Source organism: Lynx canadensis, chromosome C2 (assembly GCF_007474595.2).
Source record: "Lynx canadensis isolate LIC74 chromosome C2, mLynCan4.pri.v2, whole genome shotgun sequence".
NCBI classification, from domain to species: Eukaryota; Metazoa; Chordata; class Mammalia; order Carnivora; family Felidae; genus Lynx; species Lynx canadensis.
Genome location: NC_044311.2, coordinates 106,163,914 through 106,185,462, shown reverse-complemented (window position 1 = coordinate 106,185,462; position 21,549 = coordinate 106,163,914). Strand labels below are relative to the sequence as shown.

Here is a 21,549-nt window from a genome sequence, read left to right as displayed (position 1 = left end):
GTTGAAGGGAATCATCCAGCAGCTACTGAATAGAACAAATCTGAGAATTAAAGTTCTTAGAATTCATTCTCGGATCTTGAGCATAATAAAAGGTCTTTGAAAAAAATCACAGATAGTTTTCAGAAGAGAAATGAACAGAACTAAGACATCTGATCTACAATATCAACAACTTGTCTAATTTATCTATTTAACATGTTTTCAATGTAATCTTAGTCTTCTCTCTACACTATTTACCATATAGTCCATAAATATTTACTGAGTAACAATACTAGAAGAGAGGGATTCTAAACCAGGTTCTAGAAGAGAAATAGGTAAATATATAATGTTTACAATACAAATACAATGAGGTAAGAGTTCACAGGGACATACATAAATTTTTTTTAATTACAAGAATATTTATTAATTACAAAGTATTTTGTGTGGGAAGAATTAAAAATAATGCTGAAATAATGCTTTTGAACATTTTTCATTAACCTATATGCAAATTTCTATGACCAGATTAAAATAACATTATTTGCTAATAACAGTGTGATATAATCTGATTATTATTTCAACTTTCTGAGTACTTTTTCATTTGTCATTTTTTTTTGTTTAGTTCACTTACTAAACTACTACTGTACTTTATAATGACCTTCTGCTAAAATTTTACTCAAAGACTGTTTCCAGTGCTTGGCAATTTATTCAGTTCCTCAACTTCTAAAAGTAAAATTGAGAACTACTTCAGAGTAAAAAAAAAAAAAAAAAAAAAGTAAATGTTAACAATTTACAAATATGACTGGGCACATCTTAATTAAGGCCATTAGACCAGTATTAGAAATCATGAAGTGAATCAAGGCACTGAGGAGCTGTACCATTTGGAGAATACACAGTAATATACAGAAACGTGTGGTGATGTAAGGGACAAAGGATTAATAACACAGTCATGGCGACAGGGAAACGTTCCTGTGTCTTTTGCACATAACATACCTGTTGCAAATAGTTCACAAACTTACTAAATAGAATGTACACTATTGTCCCTGACATTTTAAACATAAATTTCTTTCAAGATGTATACAAAAATTAAAATAAATAAAATCTGTTTTATATTCAGTCATACTGTTTTACTTACTCTGGGCTTCGAGGTAAACAGCTATTTTGTATTATGCTTTAAAAAATCTTTACTAATCAAAGGTTTCTTCCAAACTAATGGGAGCTTCTGACTTTTAAACCACTTAACTTCCAAATACCAGGTAGGTAGCAAGTTAAAGGCACCAAGTCCTGCCATATGTAAATATGTGTATGTTCCCAGACTAAGACCCCAAGAGTAGAGGCCAAAACCAAGCATAGTGCCACAGAGTACTGGGATTTTGTACCAGCCTAAAATTCTGGTTTTCTTTAGGAAGAAATATAAAGTTTTAGTTTCTTTGTACCCGTGAAAACCATACAACCACCCTGAAGGCATAAGTCAATACAAAGTCACAATCCAACTGTGACAAATATAATTGGCCTCTACTTACCCTGAGATACCGAATGGGTTATCAGGTAAAGCAAATCATCATAACAGACACAGTCCTATCTGTCAGGCACTGACTCAATATCTCTGTATTATTTTCTACTGATTGATGTGAAATACACTTGCAAACATAGTTCTCTCTTCTACCAGCATAACTTGTTGAAAGTCATTTATAAAAAGACATTGTTACGTCTCCAGAAAAATTATTAACATAACTTACATAGCAATCAAGTGCCTACACACTGAGAATGAGTTTGCTGATGCCACACTGAGCATCCCTCTTCCTCCACCTTCTCCCTGTACTATACAAAATTCACCAACATCATGAAGGGATAAAGGGAAATTAGGGAGAGTGTATCAAGGAAAACCTAAGTAAAATACAAACCTATGCACACTGAAAGAGAGAAGTGTAGGGATGTTGAACAATTTTTACTGAGGTGGCAAAAATGTCTGGGAGTTCAGAAATGGCATTGAAAAAGTAAATCAAATTTAACTCACTTTCTAGTTCTTCCTCTTTTGCTTCTTCCATCTTTCAAACCTCCCCAAAGGAAGAAGGCGTTCCTTTTCATAAGATTGTGAAAACCATTATATGTTATTACCAAGTAATGAGCTCAACAGCACCAGCGCTCCTGGGCCTGCATTCTCCTGGCCTGAGCCTCTAAGGCTACCCCTCTTCCACAGGCAATGCCGAGGCTATGGGTTAGACAGAAGATCAAGCCTGACAGGGCTCAGGAATGGGGTAGGGATGTCAATTATATACTCAATAGCAAAATTTCTAAGAAGGTTTGAAAATTGAATTACTTGCTTTCTTAACCCCATCAACAATATTGACTTCGATACTGACTATGTTACACAGCAGTGAAAAAATGACTTGATCAAAATCTTCTGTGGATCCTTCAAATATTCAAAACTGGAAATCTGTCCAGACTCATTTTCAACCCACAACCTCTGTTACAGATAAAGAAACAGAAGAAAGCCCACGGGGAAACTAGTTAGTCTCTGGGTCTTATTCTAAAACATCAAACCAATTGGTATTTACTGAATATCTGCATAAGAGGTAACTTGGATTCTGCTTCGGTAAACTGGAAAATGTTATGCCCGCTTCTGTGAGAACTGTAAGTATTCGGGAGACTTTCCCCATCAGATTTTCCCATTCGTAGCCACTGACATACATGACATAGGAGCCACATCTCCTCCTAGGAAAAGGGCCTGCTGAAACATCAACATAAGATTTATCTCCTAGGATTTACTTTGCTTCAGAAAGTGACCTACTATAAATAGAATCTGACCCACCATAAATCACATCAATATGATTAGTTGGAAATACTGATGTGACATTCTGAAATCAGTGGTGTCACAGAGTTACAAACTACTCATGACTAAATCCTAAAATTAAATTGTACATGCAAAAGAAACAATATAAAACACAGCCAGCAAGAAAAATGAAATTATATAAGACAGAAAATCAAACACATAAGATTTTTCAAATTACTCCAAGAAAGCACTTATCAGATCATTTGCTGAATGATTAAGATGAAGAAAACTGAAAAGAGAAATAGCAACAGAGAATATAAGGAAGACATGAGTGTTGCTCATTAAATCTTGATTATACCTGCCATGCTGTAAGGCAAGAGGTGCACATCAAATGCCCACAAGGCTCAATCTTGACATCTTTGTCGTTCTCAGCACAAATTTTACAAAGCTGAAAAGTGGAGCCCATTTCACAATATAATTCATATTGTTCCTGGAATTTGGGGGGGAAAAAAAGGCAAAGTTAATGTATTTCTGACATGAACTGGTACTACTGAATTTTCTCAAATACAATGACTTACAGTAAATGCCTCACACTTGATCCTGGCAGGAATGTTACTACTTAAGACATGTTTTAAATTGGTAATCACAATTTGGTCGACAAAATCATTTTTTAAAACATTTGAGCTTATATCAGCAATTTTATAAGCTTTTGTAATACTTCAGACTACTTAATGTTTTGTACTGTTCCTTTAGGAAGGGATTTGCGTTAATAGTGACTCAAAAGACAAAACTTACGGTTTTAAAAGAAAATATAAATAGCTTTAGTTTCTTTGTAAATGCCACATTCTCACCTAAATTCACTTCAAAATTGCAAATACATATATATATATAATATATATATAATGTATATATATAATACGTATATATAATATATATAATGTATATATATAATGCGTATATATATATATATATATATATATATATATATTATTCTAACTGAACATTAAATTCTGGAACAGAAGAAAAGCAGCATTTGCCAAGCCCTTCCTGCATGCTACATACTTTGGTACACATTTATTATGTCATATAATCTCCAAAGCATAATAAGACACATTGAATTAAAAAAAAAATCTGAGGGGCGCCTGGGTGGCGCAGTCGGTTAAGCGTCCGACTTCAGCCAGGTCACGATCTCGCGGTGCGTGAGTTCGAGCCCCGCGTCAGGCTCTGGGCTGATGGCTCAGAGCCTGGAGCCTGTTTCCGATTCTGTGTCTCCCTCTCTCTCTGCCCCTCCCCCGTTCATGCTCTGTCTCTCTCTGTCCCAAAAATAAATAAAAACGTTGAAAAAAAAATTAAAAAAAAAAAAATCTGAGGCTCAATAAGTTTAAATTATTTTCCTCAAATTCTATATTAAATTTCTAACTCTAAATTGCATACTGTTTTCCCAATCTAGCACCGTCAGGAAAACTAATCACTTCAGCAACCAAAAATTGTTTTATGAAACATCTATTCTCTTGATTAACTAGTTTTGAACATTTTGGCATAGTAAAATTCTTGGTGTCTAAATATTGAAAAGCTCTAGGTCACAAAGAAGACACAAATGTATCAGTAAGTATAAAGAAAATATGAAAACAAAAGGTGTTAAAAGGGATACAAAGAAAAGTAATTAAAATTCATTTAAAAAAGGCAGTGTTTTAGTCAATAAGTGTCTATTAGGAACCTGGCCCTGGGCAGGATAAATAAATGACAATATTTAGCCTGTAGCATACTAAAAGATCTTATCATCCTGGTGAGAAAAATATATATACACCTACATACAAAGATACACACACATGCATGCATGCACATTCATATATAAGTTGTGTCTACCATGAAGTATGTATGTTTGTATAATTTTTACAGAAATAAAAAAGATGACAATGGATCAAGATAAAAACTAAATAAATATGAAAGCAATTAAAATTAAATTATAAGTTGGGGTGTCTGACTTTTGATCTCGGGTTGTGAATCCAAGCCCTATATTTGACGTAGGTAGAGGTTACTTAAACAAAACTTTTAAAGTATATAAATAAATAAATTTTAAGTCCCTGAAGTCTCTAAAGTAATAGGTAAGTATTTAAATTGTTATGACACCCAAAGGACCACTTTATAATTATTTAAAAAATTACAATAAGCTAAAATCACAGATGCAGAACTCAATGCAACCTAAGGGGTAACTTATTCAAATATTTATGAATAATTAATGGGATGATACTACTCCTGAATATATATAGTTTTAAACAGTGGCTTTAAAAAGAGGAACTATTTTTGCAAGTGTGCTTTCACATACATGTGTTAGAACATACAGAATCATTTACCTAATCAAAATAATGTCAATTATATATTAAATTTCAAAAACTGCCCATCAACTGTACATATGTCAACAAATGTGTTTCACATAATAATACCAAGACCACTGGGACTAAATCTAGACAATTAGAAAATAAAAAATTATCTCTTGTCTTCCCAAAATCTGTAATTTCTGATTTTTATTATTATACAAAGCACAAAATATCTAAATTATAAAGTATTTTAAAACTAGATTAACATAAAATAAAATACTCATTTTCTCTCTTCAATCTTCTTCCTAATTCCCTAAAACTTCTTACTTCCTCAGTTAAGTAATGTTACCAGTTTGGTAGTTTTTAATTTTTATTTTTAAAAAGTATGTTCATATGTTCATATATGGTAATTTCTTTCTTTCCAGAAACTGAACTTATGTAATGTTACTTTACAAATGAAATGTTATATAATTGAACTTTACAGTAATGGAACTTTTTTTATATAATAAAGATGCCGAAGTTCCCATGTGAGTATATAGAGCTACCTTCCTCTCGGTAATGACCTCAGTATAATGCAGTATGAATATACTATGCTTTACTTAACCTATGATTAAATAGCTTGGTATTTATAATTTTTCATTTTTAGGAAAATTGCTAAAGTGAAAACCCCGATGTACAGATGTTTCTGTGTATATGTGAGTGGTATATACAGAATCCAGAGTCAAAAATGGTTTTGTTTAGATTTTGATTAATTACCGAATATCACCCTCAAGAAAGGTTTTATAACCAAGCTACACTCCCATTCAATTTATGGGGTCGCCAACAATGGATTTATAAGAATATAATTAAGACCTTCAATAAACTTCAATTACACACTTGACTCTAAAAGCTAATGCATATTATTATTCCAATCTTCTTTGGAGTTTTCTCAATCTGTAACTCTCTCCTCATATGTATCTGCCTATCTATGGGTTTATCTGTGTCTCTGCATAAATGCCAATATTATATTGGAAGTAAGAATATTAACAGCAGACATTTTTATCCAAAAAATGGAGAAAGTATTTTTTTCAAATACTCTTAGAATTCCTGTAAGTATCTTTTGCATGAAATGCCGGTACAAAATTTTAGCTACAGTAAAAGAGGATGCTTTTTATTTCAAAAATACTAGATACATAATTATAAATGCATTACCAGAAACTGTCCTTACCTGGGTAACTTTTATATGATCATGGGGTGTAGGTTCACATAATCCAGTTAAATCAGGATTATAGCTCCTCCCATCAGGATAAAGATAGCTAGATTATAAACAGAAACTTTATTATAAATACACAATTTTTAATTGCATTTAAGATGATTTAATCAGATTCTTCTATATTCAAACCCACATGTTGAAGTTTCCTTTTTATGTAACTTATATCAAGAAGCTTTGCTATTGTTTGCATAATATTACAAGTTACTTTTAGAACATTTAAAAACTAGAAATCATTTTCATATCAGAAATACAGGATGAACATGGACTCAGCCACTAAGCAACCATTTTCAGTTAAATACTTTTTACTGTATGTCTTTTAGGTAAGTTAAAAATTTATTTTTTCTGGTCACTCATGGTCTATTCCAAAATACTCTGAATGTACACCTATTTGCAACGATTGTGTCTTTTCATGTGAAGCACAGTTAATGTGAACTGCATCGTTTTATACCATGCTTAGTAACTTGAGGGAAAAATGGAATTAAAACCCACAGGTTTCCTACAAGAGTTATGCAAATACCACTTTGATATTCCTGTTTTTCCAGTTTCTCATCCTCTGTGTTTCCATTTAAATTCTCACACACATACAAGTCTACAGCCACACACCAACACACTCACACGTACACACACACATCTAAAGAAATTACAAAATGCTACAATTATGTTTCATTTACTTCAAGCTACAAACACAGAATCACTTATAAATATGAGGCTCCATTATTAATTTTATTTATTTATTTTTTGAGAAAGAGCATGTGTGCACCCAGGTGAGGGGCAGAGAAACAGGGAGAAAGAGAATCCCAAGCAGGCTCTACACTGTCAGTACAGAGCCCGATCTGGGGCTAGATCCCATGAACCATGAGATCATGACCTGACCCAAATTCCAGTCAGACACTTAACCCAGTGAGTCACCCAGGCGCCCCGAGGTTCTACTATTACAGAGGATTAAAATTAGAACTAAAAATTGTAGTAATTATGCCATCTTTTTGTGCTATAAGTCTTCATTCATTCATTCATTCATTCATTCAAAAATGAAATTAATTGTGTTGGTAAATATCTATCTTAGATTTTAAAAAATGGTAACATTACTGCTGGATTATGCTGACTGATTAAGGTATAGTTAATTTTGTTTAGGAGCTATTCGAACTAGCTGCAATGAAAAATTAAGAATGTAATACTACCGTGGTCAATATTTTAAGGAGCAAAACTATACTAAATCTTTTCTGTGAAGTAACAAAAAGTACTTATCCTTAGTCTATAAATATGTTCATAAGTGTTAAAATTCACCCAGGAAAACCAGAAAAATAATTGAACTTAGATGACAGATAATTCTCATACAGTAAGGAACAGATCAGTGAGATAATTTTTTTTTTTTTTTTTTTTTTTTTTTTACAATTTAGAAAAAGGAGTTAACTACATTTGTAATGACATATTTAGAGTGTTATCACAGGGGTGGATTAAAATTCTACAATTATTAAATGAAGAGCACTAAGCAAAAGTTGGTAAGTAGCTTTCTTTTTATATCCTAAAATGGGGCCAGATTTAACAATTATGACATAACATTTTGCTTATCATCATCACACTTTAAAAACATATAAATTCTATGACGAATTCAAAACTGAAAGATTATAAAAATAACAATAAGGTTGCTAGAGGAAAGGTTAAAAGGTTCTATTTAACGTGTAAGGGGCAATTCAGTGATTACTGTCCTCAGTAAATGAGGGTGTACTGATGAGACCCTCTCAATGGCAAGAAAGGAATAAAGAATCTTGGCTGGTTATCAAAGTGAACTTCTTTATTACCTATGTCACACTATACTGGGTTAACTATAAGGAAAAGACAGCTGACCTTGATAATAGCTGGACCAGATAATATCCTGTGTTTTACTCATCTTAGGGAAAAAAAAAAATACCGAACATAATAATATCTATTTTAATGTAATCTAAAAATCTAATCTATTTTTTAAGTAAGATTAAAATGTTAATCTGACCTATTTTAATGTAATCTATCACTAAAGTTCAAATTCAACTAACTAAATGCCTCTGAAGGGGGGTGTGTGTGTGTGTGTGTGTGTGTAAATATTAACAGCTGATTTGCATAGGAGCTCAGAGGCTAAACACTGATTACAATATAACTTGTTATTTTTTATTGGCTTTTAAAAACCAGATAGAAGGTATTGTAAACAATATAAATAAGCTGTATCAAAATTACTAACTTTACAGATTTGCCCACTCGTAACCTCTATTTATAAAGTAAAACTTTACAGCACATTTTCTTAAAAACAAAATCCTGTTATCAGTGAATCAAAAGCTATAAAATTTATGATAATTAAAAAAAATAGAAAAACACACTTGTACCAGTTTGCCCTACAATTCTCATGTAACTATTTCTTGAAAGTTCATAACTTATAAAAAAAATGCATTTTTTTTCTTCACATATATTCCACCACTTTTTCTCTTTTGCAATTATTTTAGAAAAGGTGTAACTTAAATTATTTGCTCTTTGCTAACTCTGGTGGACTTTCTCCTGCTAGGTTTCTATCACAATCTGTGCTATAGCAAATAAGGGAATATCTGTCTGTAAGTTACTTAGCAAAGGCAAAGGGCAAGAAAAGTGAGCATAATGATGTGACAATAGAACAAAATAGAAAATAAAACAAAAGCATGAAGGGAATGGCATATAGACCACAATGACTAAAATGAAAGAGAGGTATTTACTATGAAGGCACCTATCAGATTATCTACACTTTGTAGAGGAAAAAAGATATTCTTACTCTAAAAAAAAAAAAAAAAAAAAAAAAGGAAAACTTATTTTTAAATTAAAAAAAATAATAGCTTAAGATAAACTGAATTCCGCTACCAACGTAATTCTGGAGCAAGGATTTAATATCAGAAGACAGCCGCAAAGACAAAAGGAAAGGAAGGAGTGACAAAAGCGTAAGAAGAAGAAACAGAAAATCTGTTACTAATGGTCAAAAAGTAAAACTAGCAATTTGAGGGTTACATGAAGCAACAGAAGTCAGTTATTTTAAAGAATTATCTTCTTATAAGTTTTTTTTCATTTATTCTAAACTACTGTTAAGCGCTTTTTTTTTTCCCTGTGAGGAATACAAACTCATGTTCTAATTTGATGTAGGAATTTATTGCCTATAAAATATAGTTTAATTCAAATCGGTTACCTTAAAATGGCTATTTTAAGAGATGAACAATAAAAAGTAAGGAGCACCCATTCCTTAATCTTGAAAAAACAAAATAAAACAAAACAAAACAGCCAGATCATCAGACAATCTTTTCTCTCCATCGCAGAGCAGTGTCTATCTTTCAAATTGGGGAATAATAAGCACCCTGACTCCCATTTCTCATACTCACAATCCTTCCCTGCTGCCGTCAATCAGGGCTTGAAATAAGGGCTTGTTATGCGGTATGGTCTGTAAGATATTGCCATCCCCTGTCACATAGCCAATGGCCCACTGTCCCAATCTAGTGCAGCTTAACCGGAAAATGTAGCTGTAAAACATGAGAAAATGATGTTTAGTCACATTCAGAATGTATGCTAACTACTAAACAATCTCTTAGATTTTTTTTAAAGTCAAAGAATAAACAGAATAATTTAGAAAAGCTGAAATAAGTTTCTATCTTCTTATTTTAAGAAGCTGTCCTTCTCCATTCATTGATCTGTAAAACTCCCTTCATTGAACTGTATAAGAAGCTCTGATAATAATTCCATTTAAATACCTCCAGGGCTATAGGACAAAAGAACTGAAGTTGATGTACTTGAGTATCAAAGGTTCTACTGCCATCCCCATCAGCAGGTTCCCTATATGAAACAGTTGACGGCATGAAACAGCTAGGACCTGAATCATTTTTGGAAAGTAAAAAATAAAGAAGTAACAATTTAATTTGTCACCTCAGACAGAAATTGAGTCAGTTTATACTGTGTAATTCAATATATTACTTTGAAACTTTAAAACTATCCATATTTTGTTGTTAATGACTTGCTTACAAATAATAACTTTTCTTTCAAGCATTTCAGCCATTCACCCTTAAATGAAAGATCAAAAGGGCCCAACTATATTGAGACAGCAAACTAGATTAAGTTCACAGCTGCCATCTAACCCTGTCCAGTTCAATGTCTTGCAACAGGAAGGCAAAATAGTTCAAAAATATAAATCAAATTGATGACAAAGAGACACTGACTTGGTTTTGAATTCATTGTCATTTATTTATTAACATAGCTATCTACTTTTTTCATTTTAGCTCATTTACGTTTAAGTGTACTGCACTCAATCTTGCCACCATGAAAACTATATGTGGATTTTATAACCCCTTAAGTAGCTCAAAAGTAGGTCAACAATCTGCTATATTTGAGTACCGTGATTGTTATACGTATGTGACAAATTCCTCTCTCCTAATAAACATTAGTTACTGATGAACCAAGTGCTATAAAAATAACTGTACAGGATACTTAACATATATAACAGCTATTGAATCTAATTAACTTGTATCTTTAGCACTGCAATGTAGTTTCATTTTCAAAGAAAACTGGGTTCTTAAAGAAAGGAAGAAGTTGTGGTTTTTAGATACGAAGAACTTCATACTCGTTTTAGGTCCTTTGGAAAGGACTCTTCAAGAAAGTCCAAAAACATATTCTCCTAGAGAGCCTGAAAATAGAATATCATCCTGCCAATTAATGGAATCCTTAATCAGAATCATAGTCAAAATAATTGCACACAGATTTATGGTTGTCAGCTGGATCCCCAAAAAAGCAAAACGAGAGAGACTCAAATGTCCTTGGAATAGGCCCCACTATTTTCTGTACCATGAAGCCAAGGAGAAGAAATACTTTCCAAGAGGAAGTAACAGTTTAGCAGGTATTCCACAAAACAAGTACTTATCAAAATTATTTGTTCACTGAGTTTTCCTAAGCTTTACATTTTAAATACCACATCCCACTTTACACATAACAATTTACCACAGACTGACCATTTCATCTTTGCCTAAAACCTAGCAGAATAAATTGTTACAGGGCAAGCTGGGAAGGAAAGGAAGACATCCTTTCGGAGGGCGCTGTCCTTTTATTAAGAGAACTATTCCAATAGTGATGAGGCCTGGCTTTTGCTCCCAACAATGTTCTCTCCCAACATTATTTATCTCTGTGATCTTGAACAAGAGAACACAAAAGGGACTCAGTTTCTTAATTTCCCAAATAACTTCTGTGTTAAATTTGTATGATTGTGTAATTCTAAATATAGCCCATCTTTCAAATCATACTCCAAGAACAAGAAGATACTTTGATGCCAATCTATGGAGTAGAAGTTATGGAAAAATCTGGCTATGAGAGATCCTTGACCAAAACAGAATGAGTCATTTAAGCCACCATCAAAATCTCAATGAGAACCAACTCTCCTTAGTCTACACAGAAGACTTGCACAGGAAATAAACTGTTTTCTGTACCCCCTGCCTTCTTTTTATATACATATAAATGTTTGAAAATATAAAAAAGATGGAGATTTTCATTATGGCAGAGAAAAAGGAATCAACAGCACTGGCTTGTACTATAAACTAGTTTGTTAAAGAACAAACACCATTTGCATTACAAATCAAATAAAAATGGTATTAGAAGAAAAATGCAGCCTTAAAAAAAACAAAGAAATTCATTCCTACAATGAAATGACTCCAATATGGAAATCAGTGTACTCATGGATGTTGGAACGGCATCTCCTACTAAAATGTGAGTGTGAGGACAGGTCTCCACTCTCATTGCTGCCACACCCAGCTCACTGCTTGCCATAGTACAAATGCCTACTAGGTACCTAACACATTTCTAAGTGGGACATGGGGAAAATGCACAAACCAGGAGACAGACTTTTTGATCCCAGATTTGACATTAATAAAGTATGATTTCTCAGCCAAAGCCACAGGGACTGACAAAAACAGCCAATCTCTGTGAGTTTTACCCAGTTTCATCATCTGGAAAATAAAACATAAATTCTGAAGCTATAAAGAAGCATAAGGTATTCTGGAAGAAATTCTTATGGACATGAAATTGGTTGGATTGTAACAATGGGCTTATATATGTTTACATGCGTTTATCATGTATGTATAGGTAAATGTATATGTATACTTATATTTGTTTATATGTATTTACATATCATTATGTGTTTATCATTGAACCAAATTAAATATCGTGAAAAATACTTTAAAATAATGAACATGAAATTGATTTGCTTTGTGTTTAGCACAATATTTAAGTATTCAAATATACACATACAATTTTATACACAAACACAGGTGTCATGAAAACAGACAATATGCTAATACCCTACTCTAATTTGAAAAATCAGAGCTCTGAGACTTAATGAAATTTTAAGTTTATCAAATTACATGGTATCACATCCTCTTTTACTTTATGAACACAGTTTCAGTACCAGCACAACAAAATCAGTTTAAAGGACACAATTAAGAAGTACCAGGAGCTGTATTAGCATTTCCTTCCCTCCCTCCACTCACCTGGGTGTTACTGATTTACCTAAGAATGACCCAGAAAGAACTCTTCATCATTACATATACCGCATAATATTACTGTTAAAGAGTCTTACCTTCCGGGTTTGGTGCTGTATTTCTGTAGTCGTGCTTTAACTTCATCATATGTGAGAAATGCCATGTAACCTGGATGTGTTACAGCTAAGAAATTCCAATTCCGTAAAATAGAGCCCCAAGGCTAAAAATATGAATAAATGAAAAGATATTATCTAGATGATATCAATTATCAATTATATGCCAACCCATTATTTAATATAGTTACTGAAATCTCCTGGATGAGTTCACGTGGCTTAGGTCAACCTTCAATGCCTAACAGCAAACATGTAATACCTTCTTCTATTTTGGAGAAATATTAGGCAGAAAGTAGGACGGAATACAGAGAGCAAAAAAGAAAAAAAAAAACACACACACACAATTTCTTTACAAATTCTATTCCCAATACAGCATTTGTGATCACTTTGGAACCTAACACACATCACTCTCCTGTTTAAAACCCTCTAACTTTGAGTAAAAGCCAAAGTCCTTATAAATGGTCTAGAAGAGCTTCACAGGGTTGATGTCCAGCTCCCTTTCTGTGCCTATCTGTCATGACTCTCCCACTTTCTGGCTCTTCTCCAGGCACCCTGGCTTCTTTGTAGCTGGTGTGAACACAAAGATACTCTTCTTCCTCAGAGGTTTAGTATTTGCTGATTCCTTTACCAGAATTCTTTCTCCAAATACATAAGTGATTCTTCTCCAATGTTACCTCAATGAAGCCTTCTCAGACCACTCTACTTAAAACTGTTAACTCTCGTCACATTCCTTATCTCCCTTTGTGTCTGTTTTGTTCACTACTGTACCTTTAAGGTATCTAATTTTATAGAACAAGAAGCCATACCATGGAATGTAAGTGATTTGGCAAAGGTTACATATTAACCACAAGCTACATAAGAGTAAGGAACATGCAGGTCTTGTTCACCAAGGGGATACTATAATGGACGTAGGATCAAAACATAGTGACCAGGAAGGCGTAACTGTTGTTGAAAAGTTCCTCTAGCTAGTGACTTGTCTGAAAGGCCCTGACTCCCAACCTACCATTCTTTCCATGGTAAGAGACTGGTGCTCATGCTCACATTTACCTAATTCTTGCACAGTTACAAAAGGTTTATGATTTAGCAGTCAGGAAATTAAAAATCTTTCACAGAAACACACAAATGCACACACACAGAATTTGTACCATTCTTTCATGTGATTAGCTATCCCTCCAGTTACCATGGCAAGAGAAAAAAAGGCAGTCAGTGATAGACAGTTTTGCTTGAGGGTGTGAGTGAATCATCTCTGCCACATTTTTAAGGCTGAAGCTACATTTATTCCAAGGACTTGGCAGCATACTCTAGCTGATGTGCCAGATTATTAACTCATATCTTCTACATAAAAGAAAAAAAAAAAAAGGTATTTTGTGTTGCCAAGTGAAAGTGGTTGAAATTGGTAGAGGGCTCCTGGCTTTTGTTTGTTTTGAGACTTGCTCCCAATGATTGTTAAGCAAGTTTCAGATTCACAAGGTGGAATTCTTCAAGGATTGTATCTTTGAGATGAGGATAACAAAGGAAAGAATTATTTAGTAATGAAAAATTTTTTAACCTTTTCTGACATAACAAGAAAAATCTTCAGGGTATTTCCCTATCACACTAAAATATCTAATTGGGCAAAAAGGAGCTCTGGAGAACACTATTATCAGAGTTTCTACGTACTTGGAAAAAACCAAAACATGTTTCTAATTTTCTTCCAAAGTCATGACTAAAAATTGCACAAATAATATTTGGAAGATTATCACCCTATGTTTTTAAAAACAGAAATAACTGCTAGTATAGGCACTGGGTTTTGTTTTGTTCTACTTCGCACCTACAAAGGGCAAGGATGGAAAGAATATAAAATATTTGGGACACTTCCATTAAAGTCTACAAAAATTAATGGAAGAGTTGTTAAAAAGATACTGAACTTTACAGAGAGCCAATGCACAGATCAGAATACAGGTGGAAAAAAACTGAAATTGGGAGTTTTCAGTCAACAGCTACAGTATTAAGCAACCATTTCTTAGTACAAATCCACAGGGCCAGCTTCTAACTACAAAAATATTTTTGTAATAGAAAGAGTCTGTGTACTGTTTTTCTTGTGAATGCAATCCACAGTCAGAACACATGGTAGTTACGTTTTTTTGTTTGTATACTTGTTTTGTTTTCTTAAGTATTTTGCCAACTAATGGCTTAATGAAGGCAAGATAAAATGCTTTGGAGACAAAGAATTATTTTTATAATTTGTTTTTAGATTAAAGGAAATGTTTTCACACCCACCAACACAAAATGTACAGATTCTTAAATGATTACAGAAATTAAGTGAATTAAGAAAGCTATTCCCTCCATTCTTCCAAAATGCTACTATTTTCAAGAATAGCTGTCTAATGACTTACAACTTATATTGGAAGAGGGGCCTGGATTGGTCTGTCCAGACTCAATCTCTTCTTGCTATAATGGATGACTTTCCTTCTCTTCTTTTGTTCCCTATTCCATTGCTGCTATATATTCCATAGTCACGAATATATTCCTTCAAATCACACAATCCTTATCCCACCACCCCTCAAATTTATTGCCCCATTTCTCAGCAACCCAATCTCCTCTAGTAGTGGGGAAATGGAAGAAGTGGGGCAGCAGCCCTGGGGAGAGAGTAGAGAGAAGCAAAATCCATCTATTTCTGTTCCAGGACTTTAGTACCTGCCAACCCCAGAATCTCTGAACTTCCTGGAAAGGAGAAAGAGAAGATTAAAGGCAGAAGAAAGAAGAAATGAGGAAGGTCTCCACTGTAAGATCATTCCAATGACTTCCCGGCATTTGTTCATGTGCTGGCAGAATATCAGGATAAGGGAAGAGTGGAAAAGAACGTATCTAGTATCTGGCTTTACATTCTTTTCTTCCCTTCTTCTTCCATTTCCTGGCCACTTCTCCTAGTCCCCGCTGATGACTTCTTCAAACCCTAATGCTAGTTCTCTACATCAAACCCCAATCTGGAGCATGTACCTTTCCTACTTTCAGATCCCATTCTGCTAAATATCCCATTCCCGACAATTCAGATATTAGAATTCACTACTAATTAGCCACCGTCATTGTCACTGCAGAAGAATATATGTTCATGCAGGTACACTACTCACAAAACTTATATTTTTTCATACAGAATGCATAATTATAACTTAAAAAACTATTACTCAAAGTTGTATAAAAATGAAAGGTAAGTAAAGTTCATATGTCTACTTTCCTATTCATAGAACGAATTTCATAATATTTTAAGGGACATGTATGATTAGTTAAAGCATTTGAGTAATGAAATCAAAAGAAGTGAAAAGTCACAGAAATATATAGCAGTTAACAAGAGCTCTTTAGCTACTTCTATAATTATGTGTTTTAAAGGAGACTAGACATTTTTGGTCCATAGATATTTTTTTGGTTTTGTTTTCTAAAACTTTTCACAGTGATTCTATTTAAAAAGATTCTTTTCCTCTCCCATCCCAGTGAGCATAAATAAGATACACGTAATTTAGAGTATTAAGATTATCTGCACTCTTTTAAATGAAACAGCTTATAAGAAAATATGTGCACATATTAAATAGCAGTTTGGTAAGTGTTTAACCAACATTAAGGTGGCCTCATAACTCTAATATATAACTGAGGCGTTCTAGCATTTAACTTCCACACTAAAAAGCTGTCCAGGCTCCCTACAAAAAACACATTCTTCCTAGAATGAACAGTTAGGTTTAATGTATGAAAATAATCTTTTTTCTCTTCCTTCAGGAAGAGAGGGGAAGAAACAAAGCTTCTACTACTTCAAATGTCTTTGTTGTATCATGTTAAATAAAAAAAATTGTAAAATTATCAGAAATCTTTAATGAAAAGAGAGGTTCTGTTATAAAATGATCAGTATCAGGGAGCACAATCTTTTTTATAAAATGTACCTTAAAATCATTTTAAAAAGTAACCTAATAGCCTATACAGGCATACCTCATTTTATTGTGCTTTGCTTTACTGCACTTCGAAGATATTGTGTTGTGTTTCTGTGGGGTTTTTGTTTTCAGATTGAAGGTTTGTGGCAACCCCATACTGAGCAAGTCCATCATGGCACCATTCTTGCAAAAGCATTTGTTCACTTGAAGTCTGTCATATTTTGGTAATTCTTAAAATATTCCAGATACTTAAGTCATTATATTTGTTATGGTGACTCTGTGATCAGTGATTTTTGGTCTTACTGATGTAATTTTGAGGGTTATCATAAACCACATCGATAGAAGACATCAAATGTAGCCCACAAATGCGTGTTCTGACTGCTCAACTGACCAGCCTTTCCTCCATCTCTCCCTGTCCTCGGCCTCCCTCTCCCCTGAGACACAGCAACATTGAAATTAGGCCAATTAATAAGCCTGCAATGGCCTTTAAGTGTTCAAATGAAAGAAAAAGAGTCACACATCTCTCCCTTTAAATCAAAAGCTAGACATAATCAAGCTGAATGAGGAAGGCATGTTGAAAGGCAACACAGACTGAAAGGTAGGCCTCCTGCACCAAACAGTTTGCCAAGTTGTGACTGAAAAGGAAAAGTTCTTGAAGGAAATTAAAAGTGTTACTCCAGCAAACACGTGAATAATAAGAAAGTGAAAGAGTCTTATTGCTGATATGATGAAAGTTTTAGTGGTCTACATAGTGGCCCTAACTCTCTTCAATTCTAGGAAGGCTGAGAAAAGTGGGGAAGCTGCAGAAGAAATGCTTGAAACTAGCAGAGGTCGGTTCATCAGGTTTAAGGAAAGAAGCTATCTCCGTAACATAAAAGTGGAAGGTGAAACATCAAGTGCTGATTGATATAAAAACTGCAGCAAGTTCTCCAGAAGATCTAAGACAATTAATGAAGGTGGCTACACTAAACAAGAGATTTTCAGTGGAGATGAAGTGGCCTTCTATTGGAAGAAGATGACATCTAGGATTTTCATAGCTAGAGAGAAGTCAGTGCTTGGCTTCAAAGCTTCAAAGGACAGGCTGACTGACTCTCTTGTTTTGTTAGAGGCTAACGCGGCTGATGACTTAAGTTGAAGCCAATACTCATATCCTAGTCTGAAAATTCTAGGACCCTTAAAAATTATGCTAAATCTACTCTTCCTGTGCTCTAGAAATGGAACAACAAAGCCTGGATGACAACATATCTGTTTGCAACATGAGTTCCTGAATATTTTCAGCCCACTGTTCAGCCAAAAAGTTCCCTTTCAAAATATTACTTCTCATTGTTAATGCACCTGGTCATCCAAGAACTCTGGTGGAGATGCACAAGTTTAATGTTGTTTTCATTCCTGCTAACACAACATCCATCCTGTAGCCCATGGGTCAAGGAGTAGTTTCAACTTTCAAGTCTTATTTTTTAAAAATACATTTTGTAAGGCAATAGCCGCCATAGATTCCTCTGATGGATCTGGGCAAAGTTAACTAAAAACCTTCTGGAAGGGGTACACCATTCTAGATGCCATTAAGAACATTTGTGACCTATGGGAAGAGGTCAAAATATCACCATGAACAGGAGTTTGGAAGAAGTTAATTCCAACCAACAAGGATGACTTTGAGGGTTTCAAAATTCCAGTGGAGGAAGTACCTGAGATGTGACGGAAACAGGAGTAGAACTAGAATCAGAAGTGGAACCTAAAGAGGGACTGAATTGCTACAATGTCATTATACAACTTTAATGGATGAAGAGCTGCTCCTTAGGAGTGAGGGAAGAAAATGGTTTCTTACATAGAATCTACGCCTGTGAAAATGCTGTGAAGATTGCTGAAATGACAACAACAAAAGATTGAGAATATTAGTTGATAAAGGAGCAGGAAAATTTGTGAGGACCGACTCCAATTTTGAAAGAAGTCCTGTGGGCAAAATGCTTTCAAACAGTATCATATGCTACAGAGAAATTGTTCGTGAAAGGAAGAGTCAATCAATGCAGCGAACTTCATTGTTTCCTTATTGTAAGAAATTGTCACAGCCAGCCCAGCCGTCAGCAACCACCTGACCAGTCGGCAGCCATCAACATTGAGGCCAAGACCCACCACCAACAAAAAGATTACGACTCAGTGAAAGCTCAAATGATGGTTAGCATTTTTTAGCAATCAAGTATTTTGTAATTAAGGTATATACATTGCTTTTTAAAGACATGATGCTATTACACATGCAATAGACTACCATATAGTGTAAACATAACTTATAAGCACTAGGAAACCAAAAAGTGTTTTGAACTGCTTTATTGTGATATTCACTTCATTGCACTGGTCTGGAACCGAACCTGCAGCATCTCCAAGATGTACCTGTATATACCAAGGGAATAATCATGAAACTAATGTAAACTGAAAATATGCAAAAACACAATTTCTGCAATCATTTATCTAATTTCTTATCCTATACACCTAGGTAGAATTATGATCTGAAAGTTGTAATAAAAACAATGTATTCTATAAGTATTGTTGACAAGAGTTAATTTGCCTTCTGTTAACAGGTTCTTTCATAAATTAAAACTTAATCCCACACAATTTTATTTTCTTACATAAATCAGTCACCAGATCCTTGTAAACTAGTGCCAAGCAGAATCATAAATCAAAGAAGCAAAATTCTTATAACATGGAAAACATGAAAACCAATATTATACTCCAACATTTGTTGAAAGCACGTTTCAAACGCATAAATCTTACTGAGACTTAAAATAATAAAAAAATTCCATCAGGATACAAGCAAGCCTGTGTTCTGATCAATTTACCTCACTTACTATATAATTTATATTACTATAATTATAAAGATTTTAAGTGGGATTCTTTCATTCTGTGACTACTTGAATTGAACACCATAGATGATATACCATTTAGTGGCATAGTCAAATTCAAAACACAAATTTCAAGTCTTCATGTTTAATGTAATTCCATGAAGACATATAAAAGAATAAAATGATAGCACACAGCTTACATCATTTAATGGTACCTGCTTCTGAAAAGCTATGTGAAAACAATTATAACGGATAGATTAAAAAAGAAAAACAATAAACAGGACAAGAAGGTTAATGTCACAGTCATACATATTAGAAACAGGAAAAAAAAAAAAAAGAAACCCTAAATTTTCCAAAAGAGGAATTTGTTAAAGTAATGACATACTATTTTGATGAAAACATTACGTAGCAACCGAAAATCAATAATTATATTGATGAAAAAGATTTATTGACATGAAAACACGTTTATAATATGTGGTTGAATGAGCAACGTAAGTTGTAAAACAGTATACACCACAAGGATCTTCTCTACAGAACATGATAAATTTACTATTTATTGCGAAGTTTACTATATCTCTTCTCACCTAATGAACACAGGACGCAAAGCAGAAAAGTTGGGTTCCAACCTCAGCATATACCCACCCATAAAATTTGCATTCTGTCAGTTACTGGGCTAAAAGGACAAAGTAAAGTGAGAAACTAGGAAATTTAAAACAAAGCTCCTTTCCATGAATCTTCTCAAGGCTAACAAGCAATTACCAGCCTCACAGCACCAGATACGCCAAACTTTAAACCTTAAACTTATAGCAATGACCAAAAACTTACACCAGCGACTTCAAAATTATACACTACCAAGAAATGAGACTATTTCTCACATGCTTGTGTGTGTGAGAGAGATGTACTCACACAAGTGCACACGAACAAATGCGTGCACACCACATGCACACATAGGAAGGAAATCAGGAGGGAGGAAAGGATTCAGCAAATAGAAAGCTTACCTGAAAGAGTCTGGTAAAAATATCAAATTCAAAAACTGAAATGTAATCATTACAAGTTAAATCAATTGTTGATTTCAGAGCCATTGCTTCCAGGCCGGAGCTAATTTGATGAACCTCATGAAGGCACTGTCTGAATACTTTCCATGGCACAATAGTCCTGTGTAAGAAAAAAAAAAAAATGAGTAATTGAATCAAGTGTCATTTAAGACATACCTTCCACTGAAACAGAAGAGTTCAATCATAATGTTAATAGAATTAATTGCATTTGTACTAAAAGATAAATAGTTGACAAAAAAGACAAAGATATGTTCATAATTCAGAACATATGTAATAGGTTTTGCTAACTGGACTGTTTTCCATTTGCTAAGAATGTGACAAAAATCAAAATCAACTTCTCTCTCAAACAATCCTTGCCTATCAACATATTTCTAAAAATACGTCCAAAAGAAGGGATTAGGTCAAAGTCCTATGTGTCTTACCTCTTGTGTATACAAGATCATTTGACTTTGCATCAAGTTAATTTTTCCCCTCTATTTTCTTAAAATAACGGTAAGACTATGGGTTCATATAATAGTAGGAATTATGTACTCATGGCACAAAAGAGTAATTTACATCCACCATTTTGAGAAAGCTCAGGTGGAAAGTCATGAAGACATGTTAGCCATTACCTCCTTGTAATGGTGTAATCTGCACCTGCAGATAAAAAGCACGTGCTATTTAACCTTTCATATTAATACAAAGGAAAATGTTAATATTTTTAACCAACAACACTGGCTAGCATGTGGAAATTTATTTATTCATAACTTACTTTTCTTAAATATTATGCATCAAATTTTTTATTAAGTAATGCATTTACGTACTTCAAAAACTTAGAAGAGCAAAAAATGGTATTCAG

General features: G+C 33.8%; 1 protein-coding gene across 1 annotated transcript in view; it reads right to left on the bottom strand.

Moving 5' to 3' along the window:
• Positions 1 to 21,549, bottom strand: part of CBLB (Cbl proto-oncogene B) — a 213,320-nt gene that overhangs the window by 82,521 nt on the left and 109,250 nt on the right. Inside the window, 5 exon segments of the mRNA XM_030330544.1 lie at positions 3,105 to 3,236; positions 6,272 to 6,359; positions 9,682 to 9,819; positions 12,912 to 13,033; positions 20,655 to 20,811. Of these exon segments, the coding sequence (XP_030186404.1) occupies positions 3,105 to 3,236; positions 6,272 to 6,359; positions 9,682 to 9,819; positions 12,912 to 13,033; positions 20,655 to 20,811 (637 nt within the window).